Source organism: Schistocerca nitens, chromosome 5, assembly GCF_023898315.1.
Source record: "Schistocerca nitens isolate TAMUIC-IGC-003100 chromosome 5, iqSchNite1.1, whole genome shotgun sequence".
Taxonomy (NCBI): Eukaryota; Metazoa; Arthropoda; class Insecta; order Orthoptera; family Acrididae; genus Schistocerca; species Schistocerca nitens.
Window position 1 is genome coordinate 157,631,029 of NC_064618.1, and position 25,145 is coordinate 157,656,173.

The 25,145-nt window shown below is 42.1% G+C and overlaps 1 protein-coding gene across 1 annotated transcript in view; it reads left to right on the forward strand.

The window, feature by feature from the left end:
- Positions 1–16,967, forward strand: part of LOC126260323 (proline-rich protein HaeIII subfamily 1-like) — a 46,372-nt gene extending 29,405 nt beyond the window's left edge. The window contains exon 4 of the mRNA XM_049957648.1: positions 16,867–16,967. Within this exon, the coding sequence (XP_049813605.1) occupies positions 16,867–16,967 (101 nt within the window). The remainder of the gene's footprint in view (positions 1–16,866) is intronic.
- Positions 16,968–25,145: the final 8,178 nt, after the last annotated feature.

Here is a 25,145-nt window from a genome sequence, read left to right on the forward strand (position 1 = left end):
GCAGATATACAAATTTTGGTATATACTTGATACTTGAGTCATGGTGTTACCAGTGCTGCTGTTCAAAACAAACTACCGCAGAGAAGATACAAAATTTTTGGGTTGCAAACTCGCAGAATGTCGTTACTCTAGGTGTGCACATATCCTTCAATAATAAAATTATGACATATAAAACAAAAAGAAATATACAGTCAGTAAGTTCTGTAGAAGGTTTACCATTTCTTTATTTCACGTCTATTATCCCAACTATTGTAGGTTCTCAGACTACCGTTTCCGACCGGCAATGACCTTCTTCAGATCTGCTGCTAAACAGAATTAATACAACTAGTGGAAGTCTATAGCGTAAAACTATAAAATAGATATAATAAATTATTACTGACATATATGTGAAATTTATGCGTTTTAAATGTGACGAGGAATACCTGTTTTATGTAGAAAAAACCATGTCCTAATGTATAGGAGCATCAGCGCCAGCATCGTCATAAATTATGGTATATACTAGAGTCATCTTGTTAACAGTGCTACTGTTCAAAACAAACTGCCTTATGATAGCACAAAATTTTTGTGTCGCAAGCTCGCTAGTTGTTGCTACTCTAGGGATACACACATTCTTCAATGGTATATTTGCACAATTAAAACAAAGAGAAGAATACAATCAGTAAAGTATGTAATAAGCGGTAGTTTGATGACCTACATTATTTGTGATCATACACGTGAAAGAAGGAAATTTATTCAACGTTTTTGAATCACAGTTTTATTCGCGACCATGTCGCAGTCTGTGGAACATATCAGAGCTATTTTAACACAGAACATTCTACATCCTTTTACGCCGTCTCTTTTTGTAGAGGAGCCTTAAACGGCAGCATGTCTCTCTCTCTCTCTCTCCCGCGGTCTGAGTCTTAGTTCCACCGTCTCATTTTTCTCCCATTGATTAACTGTATATCCCACTACCACTGTCTCCTCTTTCACTGTCTCCTTTTGTCTTTCTTTGCCACTGCCACTGTCTCCAAAATATTTCGGTAGCACAAGAACTTTGGAGGAGGAGGGAATCCTACTTATTTCCCCCCCTATATCCACGTGTTTAAAATTTCGGTCCGAAATGCACCCTCCCCTATACCTGTTGAAGTTCGGCAGTCTGGCTGACTCCAGACACCCCTGCCCCCCCAAGCCTACGTATGGTGTCCACTTATCTCTTTCTTGTTTCCACAGTGTCCTCTCTCTTTTCCTTCCACTGCTTGTGTCTCCTTGCATTTTGCTTTCTCTTTTACTGCCACTGTCTGTCACTGACAATCAGCATCTCCTCTGTCTTTGGCTGCCATTGCTGTTTTCATCCATCTCCCTTTCTCTTTCACTGTCAAATTTACTCTCTATCAGCATCATGTTTCGTCTGTTTCTCTCTTCCACTCACACTGTCTCCTCTCTCTTCGACTGTTACCGTCTCTCTGCTATTCTCTTGCAGCACAAAAGACGCTTATATGTTCGCACGCCAAAATGTTTAACGAAGAATGCAGAATGAGAATTGTGGCGGCCTGGTTTCTCTAAAGAGTCTTTACTGGAGGAACATATTCACCTTCTTGTCCTCCAACTTAAACGTTTTTCCGCCGATTCCCTTCTTTGTCTTGCCACAGCACCACGTGCAGCTTATATGAATTCCATAGGTTAATAGAGTTTCGACAGTTTATTTATACACTTCGACACACTTATGTACTTTGACACACATACGCAACAAATAAGTATTCATAATATGAGCTTAATGCAAAATTGGCTGCTTTAAATTTTTTTCTCAATACTTTGCTCATTGATCGCTATTCATTGAAAACGCCCAGCTTATGATTTGTATCATAAAAGATTAATAATGTTATTACAAATATTTCTTTTTTGCTGTCATTTCAGTGTTACATAATTTATTTACAGTCATTTATAGCTCTTCACAGGCATGTTAGGTCCATTTTAGCTCATTTTTGTTGCTGCAATACTATTTTGTGATATATGTATAATCATGAAGTGGTTTTTATGTAAAGAAATATTATCATAAAGTTTTATTGGTGAAAAAATGATGACTAAAAACACAGTTCGGTGACCTCAGAAACTTTGCGATTACCTTAGAGTACTTTTCTTGTGTCCTAAACGTCAGTTAAAACAACATTTACACCTCTCTCCTGATATTTGTGCTATTTTAGGCCTACTGCATAAGTACAACAGATTTGAACCTCTGTATCTTGGTAACGTATAATGATACCAAAAATGTTTAGGTGTCCTCCCAAAGAAAATCCACTGTTTCTTTTAACCAAAAAATCGTGGTTTTCGAATTTCTCTCATGAATCGCCCATGTCCAAATCCTGTATTCCATGAGTGATAGTCACTGAATGATTGTTTGGGTATTAGAAAATTAACGTAGCATGGAGACAAGGAAAGAATAACAGGCATGAACTGAATGTTGGTTGGACACTTCATATGCAAGGAATCTCTACCTTTTGAACGAAGAAGTCTTTTTCTGGCCAGCGTGGGGGAGAAATGACAGACAAGAGACATCAAATATGACGAATCTCTCTCTTCAAAGCTCCCCACCCCCTCACTTAATGGTATCATTTCGCTAGCGGATGTTTTCAAATAACGCCTGACAGAAGTGGACAAGTGTGAGGAATTCGTCATTTGAGTGCTTTGGCATGGTATTGGGAAAAGCTATTAGACAGTCTTAGATTTTTGATTTCTCGTTTTTTATGAGTTTAGTCCAATTATTTCAGGGAATTGTTTTGTGGTTATTTAGTTTTACATTGAGTCTTGATTAAAAAATTGTGTCATAGGACTTTTCGTTGTGCAGCAGACAGTGCAACGTTCTCACTCTGTCACCCTCTATCAGCCTCAGTGAATGGTAATTAATAGGAAGGCACGTTTTCCACGTAAATGCGCGATGAATATTAGAGAGTACCATTTTTCCTTTATCTGAAATAATTATATTTCCTCCTCAGTGAGTGTATTTTCCATTATTTTTAGCCGAATCGCAAACCACTGCATGCCAGAGAAAGGAGTCACTGATGCTGTATATATTCTGATTAAAAATATAGTTCTTTGTTAAACTATTTTACTTAGTCTAATGAAGTAAACAGCTAGAACTGCAAATTATCATAGCATTTCACCACTCATGGATAAAGAACCTGAACTTTGCTGAGACATTTACGCACCTCAACCTACACTCTGAGAAAGATTCACACCCTTTTTCAAAATAATCACTTTAAAATTGTATCTTGAGCAGTGTATCCAAATGCAATATGCACTTCAACAAGTTACTTCTTCACACCTGTTTTCTTGTAAGCCGTTATCATTTTGTGTGAAATTACATTATCTTTTCATTGGGTCATGATTTCTGTCTTTCATACTGATCACTAAGGCAACATGCCAGGCTACTGACCGTGATGGAACACAGTTACGGCAAAGAGACATTTCCACGTTAACAAAAGTGTTTAAGTTCGTGGTTTTACACCAGGATAATAGCTCTAACGGCTAAATTTCAGCATGATCGATCAACTCGGTCAAGATACACGAGAGGAAAGATAAAGAAAGCAACACCTTTCATAAAGGTTGAGTGTAATGAAATGCGGGCACTTTCGACTGACACTCTCATATCATATGGTACGTTAATATTACTGTTCGATTTATGGACGCCACGAGTTTTTCCCACTCGTCCAGTAGAGTCGGTTCACCGTGCTTCACCTTGGCATCTGGGAGTCTGTGCTACCTCGATCGGCCCAGTTGACCTGTTGCCCTGTTTCACATTTAGAGTTTCACTATTCGACGAATTATTGGATGCTACTAAAACTCTGTTGTTGCTTTGTTCTGACACACTGAGACCCAGTGCCGTCCCCTGAACAGAGACATATCAGTTGGTTGGTTGGTTTTGGGGGAAGAGACCAAACAGCGAGGTCATCGGTCTCATCGGATTTGGGAAGGACAGGAAAGGAAGTCGGCCGTGCCCTTGCAGAGGAACCATCCCGGCATTTGCCTGGAGCGATTTAGGGAAATCACGGGAAACCTAAATCAGGATGGCTGGACGCGGGATTCATCCGTCGTCCTCCCGAATGCGAGTCCAGTGTGCTAACCACTGCGCCACCTCGCTCGGTCAGACATATCAGTATTGTAACTGAAATCATTAACAGTTTCAGTTCACGTAGAAAACATAAAATAATTTAACACTAGAAAAATTGAGCATCAACCAATAAAATAATTGTGTCCCAAAACTTACTATTTATTTTATCGGCTTGGTGCTCACAACTAGAAAGGTAAATCTCGGTCACCGAATGTCAAGTGAAAAGTTAACTGGACTGCGTACAAAGATCATCAAACAGTACCGTCGCACATGTTACTGACAATAGCGTCCTTTTAAGAAACAAATCCACGAGTGAATGCAGGAGCATCACTCCCCACAACTGATTACTAATTTTACGCGGCGACGTCAGCACTAACGTCTCACTGCCAGCAACCGCATTGCAGGGTGCTAGCAGTGGAGAGACTTTGCCTTGACCTGGAATGTCTGCAAGTGCAGTCCGCTCGAGGTGACTGCGAATACAAGAGCAGGTACGAGAATGTCGCTAGCCAACGATTATGTCAGGATCAGAATGTCAAAAAACACTCTTGGGATACCATAATGTAACTGATAGGAATTTAGTTTCTTCATTTACTCTTCGAGCAGGGGAATTTACGCTAAGTAGCAGCTTCGAACAACAGTCCAGAACTACAGAATTATCTCACACACGCCTAATCGACCCCGCCTTCTGAACACCTCAGCACACAAAGTTTCCTTTTAGCATGGACCACCTAAGCTGCGGCAACGTGCCTCTCTGCCACTATTCCTGAGAGGTGGCATGCCTTTACGATGCACACAGTGACTTGCCCCCTCTCATATTTATATCTTACTCTAATTCGATTTGGAGAAGTATAGCCGAGTATGGTCACTACAAGGCTAGTATTGAGAACTCAGAAGATATGAATATTTTCCTCTGTAACTGCAGGCAATGAAAGGATGCTATTGCTTTACACGCAGACTTCCCACACAGTGTCTCTCGTCACCCGGGTGGTCCGGTGACAGGCGGGTTCTGCTGATCCTGAAAGGGGTATACCGACGGGTGTGAGGGAGCCGAGTGAATGCTGTCCAGACGCGGACATTGTCATAAGAGTGGGGACGACCACCCACAGGGGCCTGAAGGAGCAGCTGGGGTCAGAGACTCCGTTACTTCGCAGAACTTAGTGAAAACGCTTTCTGACGGGCTACGAGCGAGACGTGGGAATAACGTGTGTTCCCAGGCATTCTTGGCGGGCAAATTCCCGCGTTTTCTGAAAAGTCATAAATGTGATTGGCTTGCTCAGGGGATAGCTCCGTGACGTAGGAAAATCGGCGCAAAATTTGGCACCAAGTACCACCATTGGTGGAATAGTAGTGCTTTGACAATAGAGTGGAATTTTCCGCCGGTTTTCGAGTTGCTGATTGTCACGTTTAACCACGGCCATTGTCCTGGGGGCCGTAATGTTCTGTGTTCGGCTTGTACGGGTGCTCTTGGTGGAGTCGGCTCTCGCCTTTCGGTCGGAATAGGTTACAAGACTATGCTCTTCCAGCTCTGGACAGCCTGCCTTCCGTTGGCTGTCTAATATACTTTCATCTAATTATAACTGTTTGATGAAGTTGCTGAAGATTCGACTGCAAGGTAACTTTCCGAGTACAGATGGCAATTGAGCATTCTGCGCACAAGCGACCAATGTTGTCCGCCTTGAGCAGTTTTGGCTAAAGTTGACTGTATCGGAGTTACTGTGTGACTTCACTTGTTAAAATCAGTCACTGTAGCGTCAGTGATTGCGTGGCGAGCCTTCGTCGTCTCCCTGAGAGGCGCATTTGTTTTGCTATGAAGTCTTTAGTCTGGAACAACAAGACCAGGATAATTTGTTTCGGGCTATACTCGCAACATTATCATCACCATGACGGGACGTCGAAGCCACCAGCCATCGCCTCCGGTAGGCCAGATCATGTTCTTGCAGTTAAGAAGACAGCCTGGTAATGTATGTCCGCAGCACCGGTAGATTAGGGAATTTTGCTTTGTGATAATCAGAGCTGAGCAGAGCGCGCCTATTCCCATCTTTTCTAATGTAGTTTTGTCTTGGGTGTTCATTGTCTGAGTTCTCACTGCTGTAGCAGCAATTAATGTTGGGTTGGCTGGGTGGTTCTCTTACGATAGGAGTTGCAAGGAATTGGCTTCCCATACACTTGGTCATAAATGTCACAAGCTAGTTTATGAACAACTTCACCTTCACAGCATTCATTTGAGTATCCGATTGGACGTATTGTAAATGTTTCATGCGTTTTGTTTATTAGTTTGAGTTTGGTGATAATAAATCAAATTGTTATTTTGGACAGAACTTTCATTCTGTGGCTCGGTAGAGGAACCCTTTCATTTCTTACTACGTTAATGAAACTTCCCTTTATCAAATTAATTTCTATAAAATTAAATTATTGCAGGTGCCTAACTCTTTTCAACTCCACTTGCAAGGTCGATTACAATCAGTTAGCGTTTCTTCTTAATCCATGTGCAATAGCAAAAGTCGGAGATAAAAAGTGGGGGCTTAGAGCAACAAAATTCTATAATTTTGCAGGATTTTATTTCTTAAGCGCCTCCCCACATACACACTTAGTAGAAAACTATTTATTTAATTAATATAGATATATTTCACAACATAATCAACATTAAATCGTGTAATGTCAACTATCAAAATTTAATATTACAACAACTCAGTATGCAGTCCTGCACAGTCAGTATTTATCAGAGATAACGTATTCACCAGAAGTGCCATTGGAAAGTCTGACTGGACCGCTCTTGTTCTCTCCATGCTTGTACGCAAATGACCTGAAGAACAGGGTGAGCAGCAACATCCAACTGCTTGGTGATGAGGCTGAAGTGTATGTGAAGGTGTTGTCGTTGAATGACTGAAAGAGGATACGGGACGACTTAGAATTCTTGTTTGGTGTGAGGAATGTCAGCGTGCTCTAAATTCAGAAGAAAAACGTAAGTTGATGCACACGAATAGAAAAATAGAACACTGTAAATTGCGAAAACAGTGTTAGTGGTGTGCTCCTTGACTAGATCTGCTGGAAATTGTATGTGATATTTTCTGTTGCTGCGGCTATTGTTATATTGTCTTTGCTTTTCAACGAGCGTACTACTCATTCACCAGTACCACGATCTTTTCAAAGGGCGCTGGTCACTAGGTTGTTTAGCGCCTTTAAATCCGTCCTTGACAGAGTCACGAACATTAACTATCTAGGAGTAAACTTGCATAGAAGTACGAAATGGAACGAGAACGTGAAGTCGGCAGGAGGAAAGGTATTGGGAGAATTCTAGGAAAATGTACCTCATCTATTAAGGAGATCGTGTATAGAACACTCATGCGACCCAATCTTGAATACTTCTAATGTGTTCGGGATTCCCACAAGGTCGGATTAAAGGGAAACATCGCCGTTATTCAGAGCCGTGCATTCGTTACCAGAAGAATCGACAAAAATGCGAGCATTAAGAAAATACTGAATAGTGAATCCCTGGAGGAAAGACTGTGTTCTTTTCGAGAAACAATATTAATAAAAGTCATTAGTACATTTGGTACGCTGGTTGCAAAAAGGTTCTACTCTCGCCAATATATATTTCGCGAGAGGACCGTGAAGACAAGAGGAATTAGGTCTCATACTATGGCGCAGAGACAGTCTCATTTACATCCCATCTTGTGCGAGCGGAGGGCAACGGCCTTGCCACAGTGGGTACACCAGTTCCCGTCAGATCACCGAAGTTATGCGTGTCGGGCGTGGCTGGCACTTGGATGGATGGCCATCCGGGCCGCCATGCGCTGTTGCCATTTTTCGGGATGCACTCAGCCTCGTGATGCCAACTGAGGAGCTACTCCACCGAATAGTAGCGGCTCCGGTCGAAGAAAACCATCGTAACGACCGGGAAAGCGGTGTGCTGACCACACGGCCCTCCTATCCGCATCCTCACCTGAGGATGACACGGCGGTCGAATGGTCCCGATGGGCCACTTGTGGCCTGATGACGGAGTGCTTTGTGCGAACGGAACAGGAAAGGGGGTAACTAGTGACACGACATGCCCTCCGCCAAGTACCGCATGGTGGCTAGCAGAGTATGTATCTTAATGAAGATGTAAAGTAACCGATGAAAACTTCGCAAACCTAGATCGCTAAAAAAGCATTTTATTGGTTGACCTGTTTCGAAAGAGACATCTGTCATCATCGGATCTTCTGCTTTCCAATTTTTACATGTTGTCCATCAGTGTTACAAGTCACTTCACAGTGCGTATGTACTCCCCACTACCATTGATATAATTACACATGACTTGTTAAATGTAAAAGGAACATGTACAAACACAAACAGGATTACATTACCACAATTGCAACTCTTCATGTTCACTAGCACTTGGCAACTAAGTAAGTTCAAATAATTCTTACAGGTATACAGTAGTTTTTTGCGACAATGCTACCAATTCTGTTTTTAGCACGGCAGAGCGGCAGGGAAAATAAGCAGAAGGAGAGTTCGTGTTTGTGGAAAGCTAGACAATTGTCCGATGATGGAGTGGTCGTGTAATGAGTAACCAGGTGGTGCTCCACGTGTAAAATACTCTGATGCTTGAAGACATCTCATTTAAATTTCATCGAGATCTTAGTGAAACTGACGCAGCAACATAGTCTAAATGACCACTGGAAGGCCACATCAGATTTGACGAGTAGTAAGAGGTGAGAGTACGTTCTTCAGCACCAGCTTCGTTATTTTTGTAACATAAATCATACGCACTTCATATCCAGTTTTCTGTGCCTAGCCTATATAATGAAAGGTATATGAGAATGTATTTTGGTCAGTGACAAATGTTCGGCCAGCAATGTTGCAGATGAAGTGGAAATGTTATCAAAAAAGTTCATGTGAATGACATTTCTTCATATTTTTATTAGAGTTTCGCGCAGAGTATTTTGCTGACTAATCTAGCCATTCTTCTGCTCTGAGTAGCTATTCTGTATGGTCGTTACCTGGACTACAGTCATCGTCCATCCGGAGTTCCCAGCAGTCAGCACACGGAGTCTCACTGATCGGAGCACCTACAGAAAATCATTAGTTGGACGAAAATTAAATCCTTAATTCCGCTACTAGAATTTCGACCGTGTGGCTATGGTCAAGTCGGGTAGCTACGATGTAGTACATCCCAGAATCTAACACACGTCTGACATACTAAGTGACAATACGATCTACTTTATAAGCACCATGTGTTAGAACCATTCTCTAAGCTATCTCTTCGTAAACGCTGGTAAACTGTAAATTTTTTTCCTCTCAGTACCCAATGAAAACATTTTTCAAAAATTTTGTGTTCACTGTATTAACGCAAATAAGCATGTAGCTCCTTTTTCCCTTGCTGATTTATTTCAGAGTTGTTCCAAGTATTGGCTTTCGCATTCCTACGCAAATATGTTGTGAAAAATCCTGCAATTTTACTTTGATTATGTACCTAACCATACAAGTTGAAAAATTGAGGCATAAAAATACTCATTTATGCTGCTACCCCAGACAAACGCTAAATGACGTGGACATTGAAACAGATCGAATTCTACGTCTGTATAACCAGCAGATAACGATAAATGTAAAGTAAAAGAATTTGGACACAATTTAGGAAGCAATATGCCAAGCTGTGACTCGAGTTTTAACTGAACGCGTATAGGAATATTGATACCGAAAAATACTGACCGGTATGAGACGTTATTTTCGTTTATTATACACTTCCAATTAGAGACACAGTCTCTCTGTTAATAAAAGAGAAACACACGTTACTTTCAAAACCAATTAAAACGTGCAGCTCTCGTCTGCGTGGAGGAAAAAAAATCTCGGCCGCTGGGCGAACAGACTCTACTGACCGTGCCTGCATGGCCGTCTGCTAATTGACATTAAAAATTCAGGTCACCATTTGCGTACGAGGCTGGCTGCGTGACTGAAGTGGTGGTCACGTGTCGATAGCAACAACGGGAAGCCGAGCCACAGCGGCGAAATTTAAGCAGCACCTTGCTACGCGCCGCGGCAACCAGTGTGATAAGAAAAGTATTAGATACGGGAGATTTAGGCGTCAGGCCTCTAGTGAATACTACACGCGTATCATTTTAGAACGACAATTTACGTTTGTTGCACTAGATGAAATTTAACTTCGTTTTAATTATTCCCCACATACGTCGACTCCCTACCTGGAAGACTCTTATGTACTAGCTTCGAATGATACACTAATGTTTGGTCGTTGATTTCTCAAATGTTGCACGACCACGTGTTGATTTGACGTCTGGTATGATACTGAGAATTCAAATCGAAAAAAATAGAATAAATTGTGCGGATGTTCAATTAAGGCCATTCAATGCAAAACAACGGCATTTGATTTACTTCAATATGACAGACACCGATGTTGCTACCGAACTACTTTTATTTCTGGTCATCAGTCTTCTGACTGGTCTGATGCAGCCCGCCACGAATTCGTCTTCTGTGCCAATTTCTTCATCTCAGGAGAGCTTCTGTAAAGTTTGGAAGGTAGGAGACGAGGTACTGGCGGAAGTAAAGCTGTGGGGACGGGGCGAGAGTCGTGACTGGGTAGCTCAGCTGGTAGAGCAACTGCCCGCGAAAGGCAAAGGTCCCGAGTTCGAGTCTCGGTCCCGCACACAGTTTTAATGTGCCAGGAAGTATCATACCAGCGCACAGTCCGATGCAGAGTGAAAATCTCATTCTGGAAGCATAACTACTGCCACAGCAAATTAGAAAGGACTCCGTAAAAATTAGCTAAGTTGTTGTGGTACGCAGTCGAAAGCGTGGTTAGTCGCAACTATCCACGGTAGTCTCCTAATAGGGGCAAAGATACTGAAACTTACACACATTTGGAAATGCTAATTGTATTCTGGCTTTAGTTTCCTTCTAGCTTTTACCCCCAAGTTTCCATCCACCACCTAAATGTCGATTGTGTCCTGGCAAGCAATCACTTCTTTTAATTTCTTTGTAGCAAAAATATCCCCATTTCGGTTTCCTGTTTCATCAGTATTTAAAATGCCTTCCCATCAAACCTGCCATATTATATATAACACAATATACTGTGAACACACAGGATGAAAACGGCACATATTAACACTGAAATAACAGAAAACTAACAGGATGTGTTATTTAGAGTAACCTGAGACAATGACTGGATCTTTGATGGACAGCAAATGTTATATACTAAACACTGAAGAGGCCTGGACTGCTGTTCAGTTTCTCAACATCAAGCTTCCAATGCCTTTGGAAAGAAAAGCTCATGATCAGTGTCAATTAACAGTTAATCATTATTGTGGGAAGGAATGAGGTTTTATTAAAGGCATTCACAGACTGACAGGCTATTAGCTACCACTGTTATGAATTACTTGAAACATGCTGGAAAACATGAAACGGATCAGAAACACTCTGGAGTGGAACATACACTCCTGGAAATGGAAAAAAGAACACATTGACACCGGTGTGTCAGACCCACCATACTTGCTCCGGACACGGCGAGAGGGCTGTACAAGCAATGATCACACGCACGGCACAGCGGACATACCAGGAACCGCGGTGTTGGCCGTCGAATGGCGCTAGCTGCGCAGCATTTGTGCACCGCCGCCGTCAGTGTCAGCCAGTTTGCCGTGGCATACGGAGCTCCATCGCAGTCTTTAACACTGGTAACATGCCGTGACAGCGTGGACGTGAACCGTATGAGCAGTTGACGGACTTTGAGCGAGGGCGTATAGTGGGCATGCGGGAGGCCGGGTGGACGTACCGCCGAATTGCTCAACACGTGGGGCGTGAGGTCTCCACAGTACATCGATGTTGTCGCCAGTGGTCGGCGGAAGGTGCACGTGCCCGTCGACCTGGGACCGGACCGCAGCGACGCACGGATGCACGCCAAGACCGTAGGATCCTACGCAGTGCCGTAGGGGACCGCACCGCCACTTCCCAGCAAATTAGGGACACTGTTGCTCCTGGGGTATCGGCGAGGACCATTCGCAACCGTCTCCATGAAGCTGGGCTACGGTCCCGCACACCGTTGGGCCGTCTTCCGCTCACGCCCCAACATCGTGCAGCCCGCCTCCAGTGGTGTCGCGACAGGCGTGAATGGAGGGACGAATGGAGACGTGTCGTCTTCAGCGATGAGAGTCGCTTCTGCCTTGGTGCCAATGATGGTCGTATGCATGTTTGGCGCCGTGCAGGTGAGCGCCACAATCAGGACTGCATACGACCGAGGCACACAGGGCCAACACCCGGCATCATGGTGTGGGGAGCGATCTCCTACACTGGCCGTACACCACTGGTGATCGTCGAGGGGACACTGAATAGTGCACGGTACATCCAAACCATCATCGAACCCATCGTTCTACCATTCCTAGACCGGCAAGGGAACTTGCTGTTCCAACAGGACAATGCACGTCCGCATGTATCCCGTGCCACCCAACGTGCTCTAGAAGGTGTAAGTCAACTACCCTGGCCAGCAAGATCTCCGGATCTGTCCCCCATTGAGCATGTTTGGGACTGGATGAAGCGTCGTCTCACACGGTCTGCACGTCCAGCACGAACGCTGGTCCAACTGAGGCGCCAGGTGGAAATGGCATGGCAAGCCGTTCCACAGGACTACATCGAGCATCTCTACGATCGTCTCCATGGGAGAATAGCAGCCTGCATTGCTGCGAAAGGTGGATATACACTGTACTAGTGCCGACATTGTGCATGCTCTGTTGCCTGTGTCTATGTGCCTGTGGTTCTGTCAGTGTGATCATGTGATGTATCTGACCCCAGGAATGTGTCAATAAAGTGTCCCCTTCCTGGGACAATGAATTCACGGTGTTCTTATTTCAATTTCCAGGAGTGTATATGGAAAATAGAATATAAGATGGTGACAATATAAATCTGTCTGCTAGTTTTGATTCCAAGTAATCCTAATATGTACTGGTAAATGGAAGTCTTGTACCGCCTTCCTCGGTTTTATCTCCCACTAGTTATAGTTATCTGTTAACTTAGTAGACCTACTTTCTGTCATATAACCGTGGTCTTTTTCCTTTCCGAGCACATGAAAGGTGGAGAAGCTATTAATTTTCTTATTTATTGTGTATAACTCTTGTCTAACGCACGCTAAGTTCTCTTTTCCCCGCTAGTGTTCATCCTTTATTAATCCCTGAATCCAGAATGCGCAACGGTGAGACGCTATGGATACGGTACCGGCACATGAAGACGGCGCAAATGATCTGTTTTATTCATCTAGGTGAAATTTGCTAGTCTATTATGTTACCTCTTGAAAAAAGCGACTAACTGACCATTCGTGGGATATGGAAAGGTGAGACGTACTTCAACATTTGCAAGTCAATTAGAATCTAAATTAGAGATTTTTACAATAATCTGAGTACCCATGGAAAGAAAACCAGTCAGTTAACATATGAAATGATAACACTCTGGCAAGACTCAGCTGGCATACGTTACTTGTGAGGGTATGGACATGAAACTAGCAACTTTCACAAAAGGGGCATAACTCAGCTTTATACGTGCAGCCACGTGCCCAAAAAACCATTCAGACCTAAAAGGTTTGACTCCAGTGGGACCGAATTCGACATCAGAGGTTTCGAACAGAGGTCCATGAATTCAGTAACTTCATTTACATCGATGTCCCGCTACACAAACAGGGAATTGTTCTTTCTACATTCCTTTACTCTTTTCAATGATACGATCCCTGTCCGGAAAGTAGTTACTTTTATCACACGTGACGATCGCGCAACCTGCAGAGTGAAACAACAGAAAACGCTTACAAAATCCGCAATAAACTTAACAGGAGTACGCACAAGAACTGTGGTCTGGTCACCGAAAGCTGTTACCCAAACAGATAGTTACAGATTTTACCCAACACGGATTTGACATTGAAATCATCATTCAAGATTTCAAACTACTCTTTGTCCCGAAAATTCAGTTTAATAGGCCACTGTATGTCCTATGCCGCAAATGTCAAATTATCGAATTTTTTGACCCATTATCTTCGAAACTTTTTAAGACACCAACTTACAATTTTCCATAGTTGGTGAATGCACCTTTCTAGATACACTGAACTCGAATTATTACTAAAATTGTATTGTGGGGAAAGTTTTTTTTTATCACTCAGTTCTTTGACAGAATTTTGTAAATAAATGAATACAAAAACAAAATAAGTAAGGGTATTTTAATTATTTTAGTTCCATATGTGTTGAATCTCACACTCGGCATGCTGTAAAAATTTCATGTCTCTACCATCAGTACTTTTTCAGAAAACGGGTCGTTTATTGGAAAAATATGTAGTTCACAGGTATTGAGGTTTAAAACTTTTTTATTAGAAATTTTTAAACAGTCTTATATATCTGTGCCTTTTATGCACTAGAATTGCCCTGGCTCATATTCCGTGACTTCTTTAGTGGCAGAACATCCCAGTGAGAACGTGTGGTACTAAATTTTGCTAAAGTCTAAGGTTTTTTGCGAAACGCCGACTCAGCGGCGGCCAGAAGAATCAAGAAAAGTGCCAGTCTAGCTTTGGTAAGAGAGAGAGTTCGCTTCACGCGGTGGCGCTTGGACACTACCAAGAACTCCTACAGTTACATCTACAACTGGCAAACCGGTTCAACCCCTGGACGTGCGATTAGGTTGATGGTGTCACATGGGCCACAGCGGACTCAACCCAGAGGAAGTCAGCCGAACGACAGGCATCCAAGTTTGAACGTATATCGGAGAAACAACCTTCTGATGGCAGCGGAACGACAATCATCAATCTCACTAACAAGGAACTGGATGATGATGCTATTTCGGTTCTTAAGAAATGATTGAATTTTGCTCCGACTCCTGAAGATGTACCCATTGCTCACATCATTAGCACAGTGGAACGAACAGCTGCTCGACTTCCACCTGAAGCTGCTGAAGAAGTTCGTCGCGAAACCTGCAGAGCCCTAACCAGAACAAAGCTGATGAAACCGAACACTTCCTACAGGGACATGGCCGCCATACGGGAGCTAAGAGAAGATCCAGACATAGTAATATTACCTGCAGACGAAACAGTGATCCTATCCCGACAGGATTATGCTGAGAAGATGCGGGGCCTACTTGGTGACAGCTCATACCGCAAGATTGACACCGATCCTACCAAGAGGGTCGAGATAAAGACTCTGGCGCTTCTCGAGGATTCCGGCTTCCCTGACGAGATTACCAAGAAGCTACGCTCGAGGGCTGCTGTTCCTCCGAGACTTTACGAACTGCCTAAGGTGCACAAGCAATCGATTGCGCTATGTCCCATTGTCATCAATATTGGTGCCCCAACGTACCTTCTCGCAAAGCCCCTCAAACAAATTCTTAGCGCTTACGTTGGAGATGTACACACAATATCCGTAACCACGTGGATTTTCTGGGACGCATCAACAACCTTACGCTTAAGGAATCTGACATACTGGTGAGCTTCGACGTGGTATCTCTATTCACTAAAGTTCCGTTACGAGAATCCTTGGAACCCATCAGACAGAAATTTGACGAAGGGACCACCAACCTTTTCAGACATGTTCTGACATCAACTTACTTCTTATTTGACGGTGAATACTACGAGCAAACAGGAGGAGTAGCCATGGGGAGTCCACCCTCACCTGTTGTCGCAAATATGTTCAAAATGTTCAAATGTGTTTGAAATCTTATTGGACTTAACTGCTAAGGTCATCACTCCCTACTCACTACTTAACCTAAGTTATCCGAAGGACAATCACACACACCCATACCCGATGGAGGACTCGAACCTCCGTAAATATGTACATGGAGCATTTCGATGAGGAAGCTCTTGAATCAGCACATCTAAAACCCATCTGTTTCTTTAGATATGTGGATGATACCTTCGTTATCTGCCCACGTGGAAGAGATAAACTGGCAGACTTCCTCACACATCTCAACTCCAGACACGAGGATATTATGTTCACCATGGAGATCGAAATGGATGGGATGCCCCCTTTCCTAAATGTGTTGATTAGAAGACGAGCTGACGGCTCTTTGGGCCACAGCGTGTATAGGAAGAAGAAGCACACCGATTTGTACCTACATGCGGAAAGCTACCACCATCCGGCACGAAAGAATGGCGTGCTCAAAACTCTTTTACACAGAGCTCACACCCTCTCCGACAGGGACAGTCTCCAACAAGAATTGGACCATCTGAAGACCGTGTTTCGGAGGAACGGTTACAGGGAAGGGCAAATTCGGAAGGCTCTAAATCCCACACCTGCAGCACCGGCGAAAACTGAGGAAGAACCTCAGGAGGAGGCGGCCTTGGCTATTATCCCGTTTTGTGGGGCCTTATCCAGAAACGTTAGACGCATTTTACGGAAACACCAAGTGAAAACCATCTTCCGCCCTCCAAGCAAAACAAAGAGCCTTGGTCTAACAAAAAATAGGGTACCAATGCGGGAGTGTATACACAGGTCAGACCAATCGTACCATTGAGGACCGATGCCGAGAACATCAACGGCACACTAGACTGCCACAGCCCAGTAAGTCGGCAATCGCTGAGCATTGCCTGTCGGAACTCCACAGCATGGATAATGAACAAACCAAAATCCTGACACAGACTTCCAAATACTGGGACTGTGTCATCAAAGAAGCCATAGAGGTTAGAGTAAGGGAGCCACAACTAAATCGTGACAGCGGTTACATCCTTAGCACGGCGTGGGAACCCGCTATCACCCAGATTAAGAAGAGAAAGGATATTTCCCAGAATGTACCGACATCGGGGGAGTAGGGAAGAATAACGAGAGCGGTGCCGGCAGACCCTCCTGAACGAGAAGACCTAGGACGCAGCTCCCAGACGGCGGGAGAACGGACGCTGTACCTGGACAGCGCGCGGGGCGCGGACCGCGCCGACTCATAGGAAGCGCCTGAGGGAGGAACGGGAAGGGGATTGTCCTATATATACCTCACGCCGGCCCACCGCCGGTCAGTGCATCAGCGCACCTGATGATACCAACGTAGTCGATTGCCGAAATATTGTGTCCTATACACACTCATACCAGGCTGTTCACCCGAGATTTATTTCATCGAATTAATCCTGTCTTCGACGAGATCAAAAGTGAATGTTTCTGCCGACGCATTTGCGTACAGCTCCACCTTACAGCATGTTAGAGAGTTTCGTGGGGTGTCACTCACTATATCGGTGCAACATGTTGACGCGAGGGATGCCAGAATGTGGCGTGAAAATGCATGCTTTCAGAAGTTTGTTGAGTGATTTCAAGTCCATGACGATTTCCCTGTTACTAATTTTGTTCTGTCCATCAGCATGGGAATCGTAGGGGATTACTCAATCAGCTGCCACAGAGTCACTGAAATTTGCAGTTTCTCAGTGCTTGACCTGATTGGCCAAACATTTGACAACATAAGCTTCGTCCGAAAAAGAAAAAGATTATTCCGTACACAAAGATTCAAATCCAAGGTGATCACTGATGGAGAGGAATTGCCTGTGAAGTGAAACCATATTCCACCTGATAACATACTTACAGTATACATGCCGACATCTCAAGTAGAAGATGATAGAGAAAGTACATGAGGATACTGAAAAGGTAATACAGTACGTAAAGGGAGATGAAAATCCGATGGACATTAGGGACTGGAATGCAAAGGTAAGGGAAGGAATAGAAGAAAAGGTTACAGGAGAATATGGGCTCGGGACAAGGAATGAGGGAGGGGAAAGACTGATAGAGTTCTGCAATAAATTTCAGGTAGTAACAGCGAATACTGTGTTCAAGAATTACAAGAGGAGAAGGTATACTTGGAAAAGTTTGGGAGATACTGGAGGATTTCAGTTAGATTACATCATAGTCAGGCAGTGATTCCGAAATCAGGAACTAGATTGTAAGGCGTACCACGGAGCAGATATAGACACATATCACAATGTAGTAGTGATGAAAAGTACGCTGAAGCTCAACAGATTACTCATGAATAATCAATGTGCATAAAAGTGGGATACAAAAGTGCTAATGAACTACGAGATAAGCTTCAAGTTCACTAAGGCTGTAGCTACAGCAATAAGGAATAGCACAGGAGGCAACAGAGTTGAAGAAAAATGGATTTTTCTAAAAATGACAATCAGAGAAGTTGGGAAGAAAAACATGGGTACAAAGAAGGTAATTGCGAAGAAACCATGGATAACACAAGAAGAACTTCAGTTGATCGACGAAAGAAAGAAGTACAAAAAAAAAAAAAAACTGCGGGGAAGCTAAGACAAATTGGCTGCCTGAAAAATGTGAAGAAATCTAAAAAGAAATTATTGTCGGGAGGAGTCACTCAGCAAAAGGAAAGTCGAAATGGAAAGAGTACACTGAATGCCTCAATGACGGGGAAGATTTGTCTGATGTGACAGAAGAAGAAACGGTAGACGATTTAGAAGGGACCGGGGATCTAGTACATGAATCAGAATTTAAGAGAGCTTTGGAGGACTTAATATCAAACAAAGCAGTAGGTATAGATAAGGTTAAAACACAAGTTCTAAAGTTACAGGGGGAAGTGACAGCAAAACGACTATTCACGTTGGTGTGTAGACTGTATGAGTCTGGTGACATTCAATCTGACTTTCGGCAAAATACCATCCACACAATTCCGAAGACTGCGAAAACTGGCAACTGCGAATGCTATCACTCGATCAGCTTAACAGCTCATGCATCCAAGTTGCTGAATAGAATAATCTACAGAAGAATGGAGAATAAAATTGAATAATTGTTGTATGACGATCAGTTTGGCTTAGGAAAGGTAAAGGCACCAGAGAGGCAATTCTGACGATGCAGTTGATAATATAAGGAAGACTAAAGGAAAATCAGGACACTTCACAGGTTTTGTCGACGTAGAAAAAGCGTTCGACAAAGTAAATTGGTGCAAGATATTCGAAATTCTGAGAAAAGTAGAGGTAAGCTATATAGAGAGAGAGCGGGTAATATACAACAGGTACAAGCGCTAAGAGTGAGTAATATGAGTGGACGACCAAGAACGAAGTGCTCGGACTAGAAAGGTTGTAATACACGGATGTAGTCTATCACCCCTGCTGTTCAGTCTCTACATCGAAGAAGAAATGAAGTAAATTAAAGAATGGTTCAGGAGTGAAATTAAAATTCAGGGTGAAAGGTATCAATGATACTTCGCTTACGACTTCGTCGTCCTGAGTTAAAGTAAAGAAGAATTATATGATCTATTAAATTGAATGAGTATTCTAATGAGTACAGGATGTGGACTGAGAATAAATTGAAGAAAGACGAAAGTAATGAGAACTAGCAGAAATGAAAACATTGAGAAAATTAAAATCGGGATTGATGGGCACGAAGTAGATGTAGTTAAGGAATTCTCCTATCAAGGCAGCAAAATAACCAATGACAGACAGAGCGAGGAAGACATCAAAAGCAGACTAGCACCGACTAAAAGTGCATTCCTGGCCAAGAGAAGTCTATTAGTATCAAACATAAGCCTTAATGTGGGGGAGAAATTTAGAGAGCAGTATTATATGGTAGTGAAACATGAACTGTGCGAAAACCTGAACAAAAGAGAATCGAAGCATTTGAGATGTGGTGCTACAGAAGAATTTGAAAATTAGTGGACTGACAAGCTAGGGATTGAGAAGTTTTTGCGCAGAATCGGAGAGAAACGGAATGTATGTAAAACACTGACAAGGAGAAGGATCAGGATGTTAGAGCAGCTGTTGAGACATCAGGGAATGACTTCCGTGGTACAAGAGGAAGCTGTAAAGGGCATTCTGTAGGGAAAGATAGAGATTGGAATACATCCAGAAAATAATTGTGGACATAGGTAGCAAATGATAACATGAGAGCAAGAGGGTGGCAAAGGAGAGCAATTTGTGGGAGGCCGCATCAAACCAGTCATAAGAATCATGACTAAACAAAAAACAAAGCACTCCTCCAGACATCAGATGAACAGCTTGAAGAATTCCTTTACTATGAGGTGCCACCCTGTCCCTTCTCACTATTCGGTGCAGCTGGAATGAGGAAGTTAGTGTTATACTCGTATGCCATGTCCACATCACTGGGTGAGGCAAACCAGGAAAGAGCAGCTTTTGCTATCGACGGTGGATTTCTTATCCACGGGGTTGTGTTCAAGAATGGCATTCCAATCAAACCTAATCCAGTACGTTGGTTACTTAAAAAGGCACTACAACCGAAGTGCGACAGGTGTTGAGTTCGATGGCTAATCACAAGACCTGACCACCAAGAGCATCAAATATTCTGAGCGCCCGCACCGAACCACAATACACAAACAATACTCCTGAGGTCATCTTCAGTGAGTTAATGGTGGTAACTAGGCCTCAGGATGAAATTTCTTTCCAACGACAGAGATAAAGAGCTTCTCATTAGCTTGCTTACATAGAAGCCTTAAGATGAAAGCTTCTCACTAAAGCAAGTTAATGAAGACGCAGGCCACCTGGTCGCTTCCACAGCCCTTGAGGTATCACTGAAGCAGAAGAATGCTGTGGTAGTTAATAATGATACGGGTCTTCTCATCGTGCTCAGTGCCCGCGCCACACCATCAGCAAACATGTATTTCTCAAAACCTGGAAGAGGGACGACACCATAAAAAGAAATTGATTCCAACAGCTGCAATGCGACAGACAACACCGGAAGACCACTCACTTCTTCACGCTGTAACAGGATGTGACAGAACTTCAGCAGTCTTCAAGAGGGGCAAGAAGAAGGAGGCCAAGCTCGGATTCTAAAATAAATACCTTCTAGAAGAAATCAAACATTTCTTCGAGCATGAAGCTATTTTCGAAGCTGGTCTACGAATTTTAACAGTCTTGGCGGAGGTTGGGCAGGAAACACTTAAGATAAATTGCGATTCGAACCTTTTTTCAAAACCAGAGTGAAATCAACATTTAACATGGCATCCATACCACCAGTAGCAGAAGCAGCCCGCCAAAATTGCTTGTGAACTTGCGTACAAGTACAAATGTAGTTGGGACACCAGATGGGGTGGCAAGCTTCAAAGTTTGGTCGTCACGCCGTTCCTATCTTCAAACACCCAGCGCCTCAGTCTCTTCTCCCACGACTCTGAAAATGCATCGAGGGGTGTGCAGGTTTTTGTGGGTGTCAGAAGGGTGGGATTAAGTGCTCATTGATTCGTACCAACTGCAGGGGGAAATCCTGCACTAACTCCCTCCCACCGGATTAAATTGACATTCCAGATATTGGCGAAGAGTTGGACTGCATATATGGTGCGACGAAACTTACAGACTTTGAAGAGCCGAGTGATGCGTCAACGGACTCCGAATCAGAAATTACAGACTCTGAGACGGCGAGTGGCCCAACGACAGTGAAACGGCGACGTCTGTGAAATTCTTGATTCTACCTATTTTACGCTTTTCATCTTCACACCTTTGAAGATAATTTTAATTATTATGAAAAACAATCATCATTAATTATCTTGCCTCCATCTTCATATCAGTAGAATGTATCTCATCATATTCTACATGAAATCTTTTCTCAAAAATTATATTTTTATATATTCTATATTTTCAATATTTTATTGTATTACTATATTCACTAAGTACAAGATTAGTACAATGGAGTCCTATAGTACTACAATATAGTGTAAAAAACACTTACTGAAGAACTGCAGTTCGAACAGTCTTCACTGATGACGAGAAATGGTCCACTTTTATGAAGGAGCTGTACGGAAACGAGTGGTCCAAAAATTTCACTTTTCGCTTCATGGAATACATATTTATTTCTCCATAAATTTTATATGGAGCACTATGTTGACAGATAGGTTAATTGAGATGGTATTACCAAAAAATAAGAAGTTAGTACGAAGGTTTCCTATAAATACGTTAAATTTGTTCAGATTTCATGACCAATAGTAAGGGAACGGGTGGCCCAAACAATATGCGTCTGGTCTCATTCAACGCAGAATTTACTGTCCTACAACTTTTAATAGAACCATGTTTTCGATACTGTGAGTCCTTTACAGGATATAACTGGAAAACGGCAAGCATACCCTTTTGGGGGTACTTTTTACATCCAAGCACTTGAGCGCAACTCAGTCGAGGTGAAGAAGCTAGGACAGTCCTAATGGACCACAAATGAAGTCATCAACACAATAAAACTTTCTGTAGCAAATTGTTTCCAATTTCTCTACCTCTCTGGTTTTACACTGCCTGCCTTTTTCGGAAAATCAGAAAGACTGAAATTCTCGTTAAAAAGTTACTAGTTTCACTAAGAACAAATTTCGAAAAAGTAAGAGGAACTCTGTTCCGTTACAAACAGAGACTACGATATGAAGTTAGGTACACGAATGTTATTAAACATATGTAAATGCAACTCGTATTTTTATAGCTGAGGATCACAATGCGAGCAAAATTCTAGAGGACGGATTTATCGAGCAGGGAATAGGAGATGATTAATCGTTGTTTAAAACAAAAATGTAAACTCATCGCGTGTGCGTGAACAAAAGTCACACTGATTGTAGAGGACTTGTTTGTTGGGTACAAACAATAAGTTTTAAGACAGGGTTTTTGAAAATAGAGCCCATGTGTCAGTAATTAAGATCCTCATTCCACTGGAAGAACTTATACGTATCAAACAGCCTCTTTGTGTTTAATTATACTTCTGTTTTTCGTCTATATAATGTTTATAAAGGGACTAATGTCTTTAGGAAAACAATCTTTTTACGACTATATTTCTTTGCTGATGTTGTGTGCAATATCTGCTTTGTTTAAACTGTCTGAGGTTGTTATAGAAAGTAGGAAGTCAGTTCGCAAAGAACTTCTTGTTCTTGTTCTCCACCTCAACTTTTAGGCACATGTGCCTTTCTTCACTTTTCACTGCCACCTCATTTTATTTCTTCCTACGTTTGACAAGACGTGAGATTCTCTCTACACTAATTTTCTTGTAGGTGAGGTTTTATTTTGTTCAATCTTTTCATTAATGTTGTAAACATCTTCTCCGGTAAAACCAACCAACGTTCCTAGAAAATCTCACTTCTGCTTTTTGTAGGCTGCTTTTATTACGGTTTTGAGGGATCCGAGACTTACTTCTACGTAGCATTTCAGGTATAGACACGGTTTTACAAAATTATGATTTTGTTTCTTTCCGTATTTGGTTCTAGAGTGATTTTTATCATTCCCCATATTTGTTGATCTTATTTTTTGTGTGTTTGTCCAAGTCACAGCTACACAGCATCCTAAATTATAGTTGGAGACATGCTCAAGTGGTGTGTTATTACTATTTTCGAGTGTGTGGGGTATTTACCATGGTAAGCCACTACTTTAGGTTTCTTTGTCGGTATTCGAGGGTTATATTCTGTTATCCCTAACTGATGTAATTTGTAGACTGCCTTTGTAGCTATCTTCAATTTCTTCCAAAAGCGGTAACATCATCTGCGGACATAGGTGCAGTGACACACTTATTTCTATTAATCTGTATATTCGGATTTGCTTCCTGCCTCCAGCATTTAATCAAATCGTTTACATATTTATTAAATAAGAACTATAAAATAAATACTATTTTGTAATATCAGTAGTGTGTATTTCAGTTTTTAAGATCCCTACAATTTGGGGAAAATATAATGAAAATAGCGAAGACGAGAAAAGCGACGTGATTTAACATCTACATACAGTATTTGACACTGCGTTATGAGACACAAAGCCATATAATAAACAGGGTGACATTTATAAGTAACAACAGGAACAGTCACCATTTGATTCGTTGTGAAGTTTCGTTTTTGACTGGGAGAAATAATAATTCAATAACGAATTCTAGTTAGTTTGCCAACTCATCAGTTACGTGATCATACTGAGGCACGTCACTCACGGGTCCATTCCAGAGCCGTTACATATTTGTCATGGGTAATTATTCCAGGCTCGCGATATTCACGCCATAATGAACAAGCATTCAGTTGAATAAAAGCTAACACACGTGGCAAGTTTGTACTATGGATGGGCGCTACGTCAACACCTCATTAATGTTAGGCTACCGCACAAGGCCCGGCCTTATTACGACGTCACAGCGTAGCTAACTGTGAAGAAGGGAATGCTGAATTTAATGAAAATAGGCGTTGATTCACTGTGTGTATCGACGTACAATAATTTGTGGATAAATAGAGCTGTCTTGACAATAATTAGGAAACATGTGGTATAATACTACAGCTTCTCCTCAACTTCTGTGCTACAAGGAAATTTACATTGACTGTATAATTTTCTACTATTTCAGAAGTGTCTAATGTACTCATACTAAAAGTTAATGTAAAATAAAGTATTCGAAAGATTTTGCAGTACCTGCGGCTTTATTTGTTAGTATATTCTCGTGTGCAGTGTATAGGGACTTTGCACGTTCCTACTGCAATCAGAGTATTGTACGAAGGGATAAGTACGGAGATTTGTATTCTACACCTAGACGCATTCTACGAAAATATGATTGATGGAAGGATATTGCTCAATATTATAAACAAGATTATAACGAAATGGTTCCTCCTTTACTTTACTAAGTGACCATCTTCCATTCTTTTCATTTATTTCCTAAAATAGTACGATACAGTTCTTAGTACATATGTAAATAAAAATGGGATAGTGTGTCTTTTGAAGGTTATAAGATATCTGAGCACTGTGAAGTAGAAAAATTTTCTAGGTTACCTACAGAGTCACCTGTAGCAGAGTGGCTGAACAAAAGTTTTGATATCGAGAAGTCACTGGATTGATTCTCGTTGGTAGCAACTCACTTTCTACTTTTCTTTTGATGCGATATTTATTAACAAATGGGAGTGAGAAGTAAAAAGTACTGAAATATATTATGAAGGTGGTATTGTACAGCTTTAGTGAATGTTGAAAAGTACATTGTGCGATGTGCAAGTGTACCAGCATATTTTGTTACAGACTGTCGATTTCGCTGAAGGTTCAGACAATTATCAGCTCCAAAAAACATTTCAGCTACGCATTTACGTAAGTGGAACAACAGCCACCTAATGTAAAGTTTTATGGGTAATGTAAAGTTTTATGGGTATGGTACCGAGTCATAATGTATAAAACTACTGCTGTTTGAGAAAAACCAACGTTTCGGCCGCT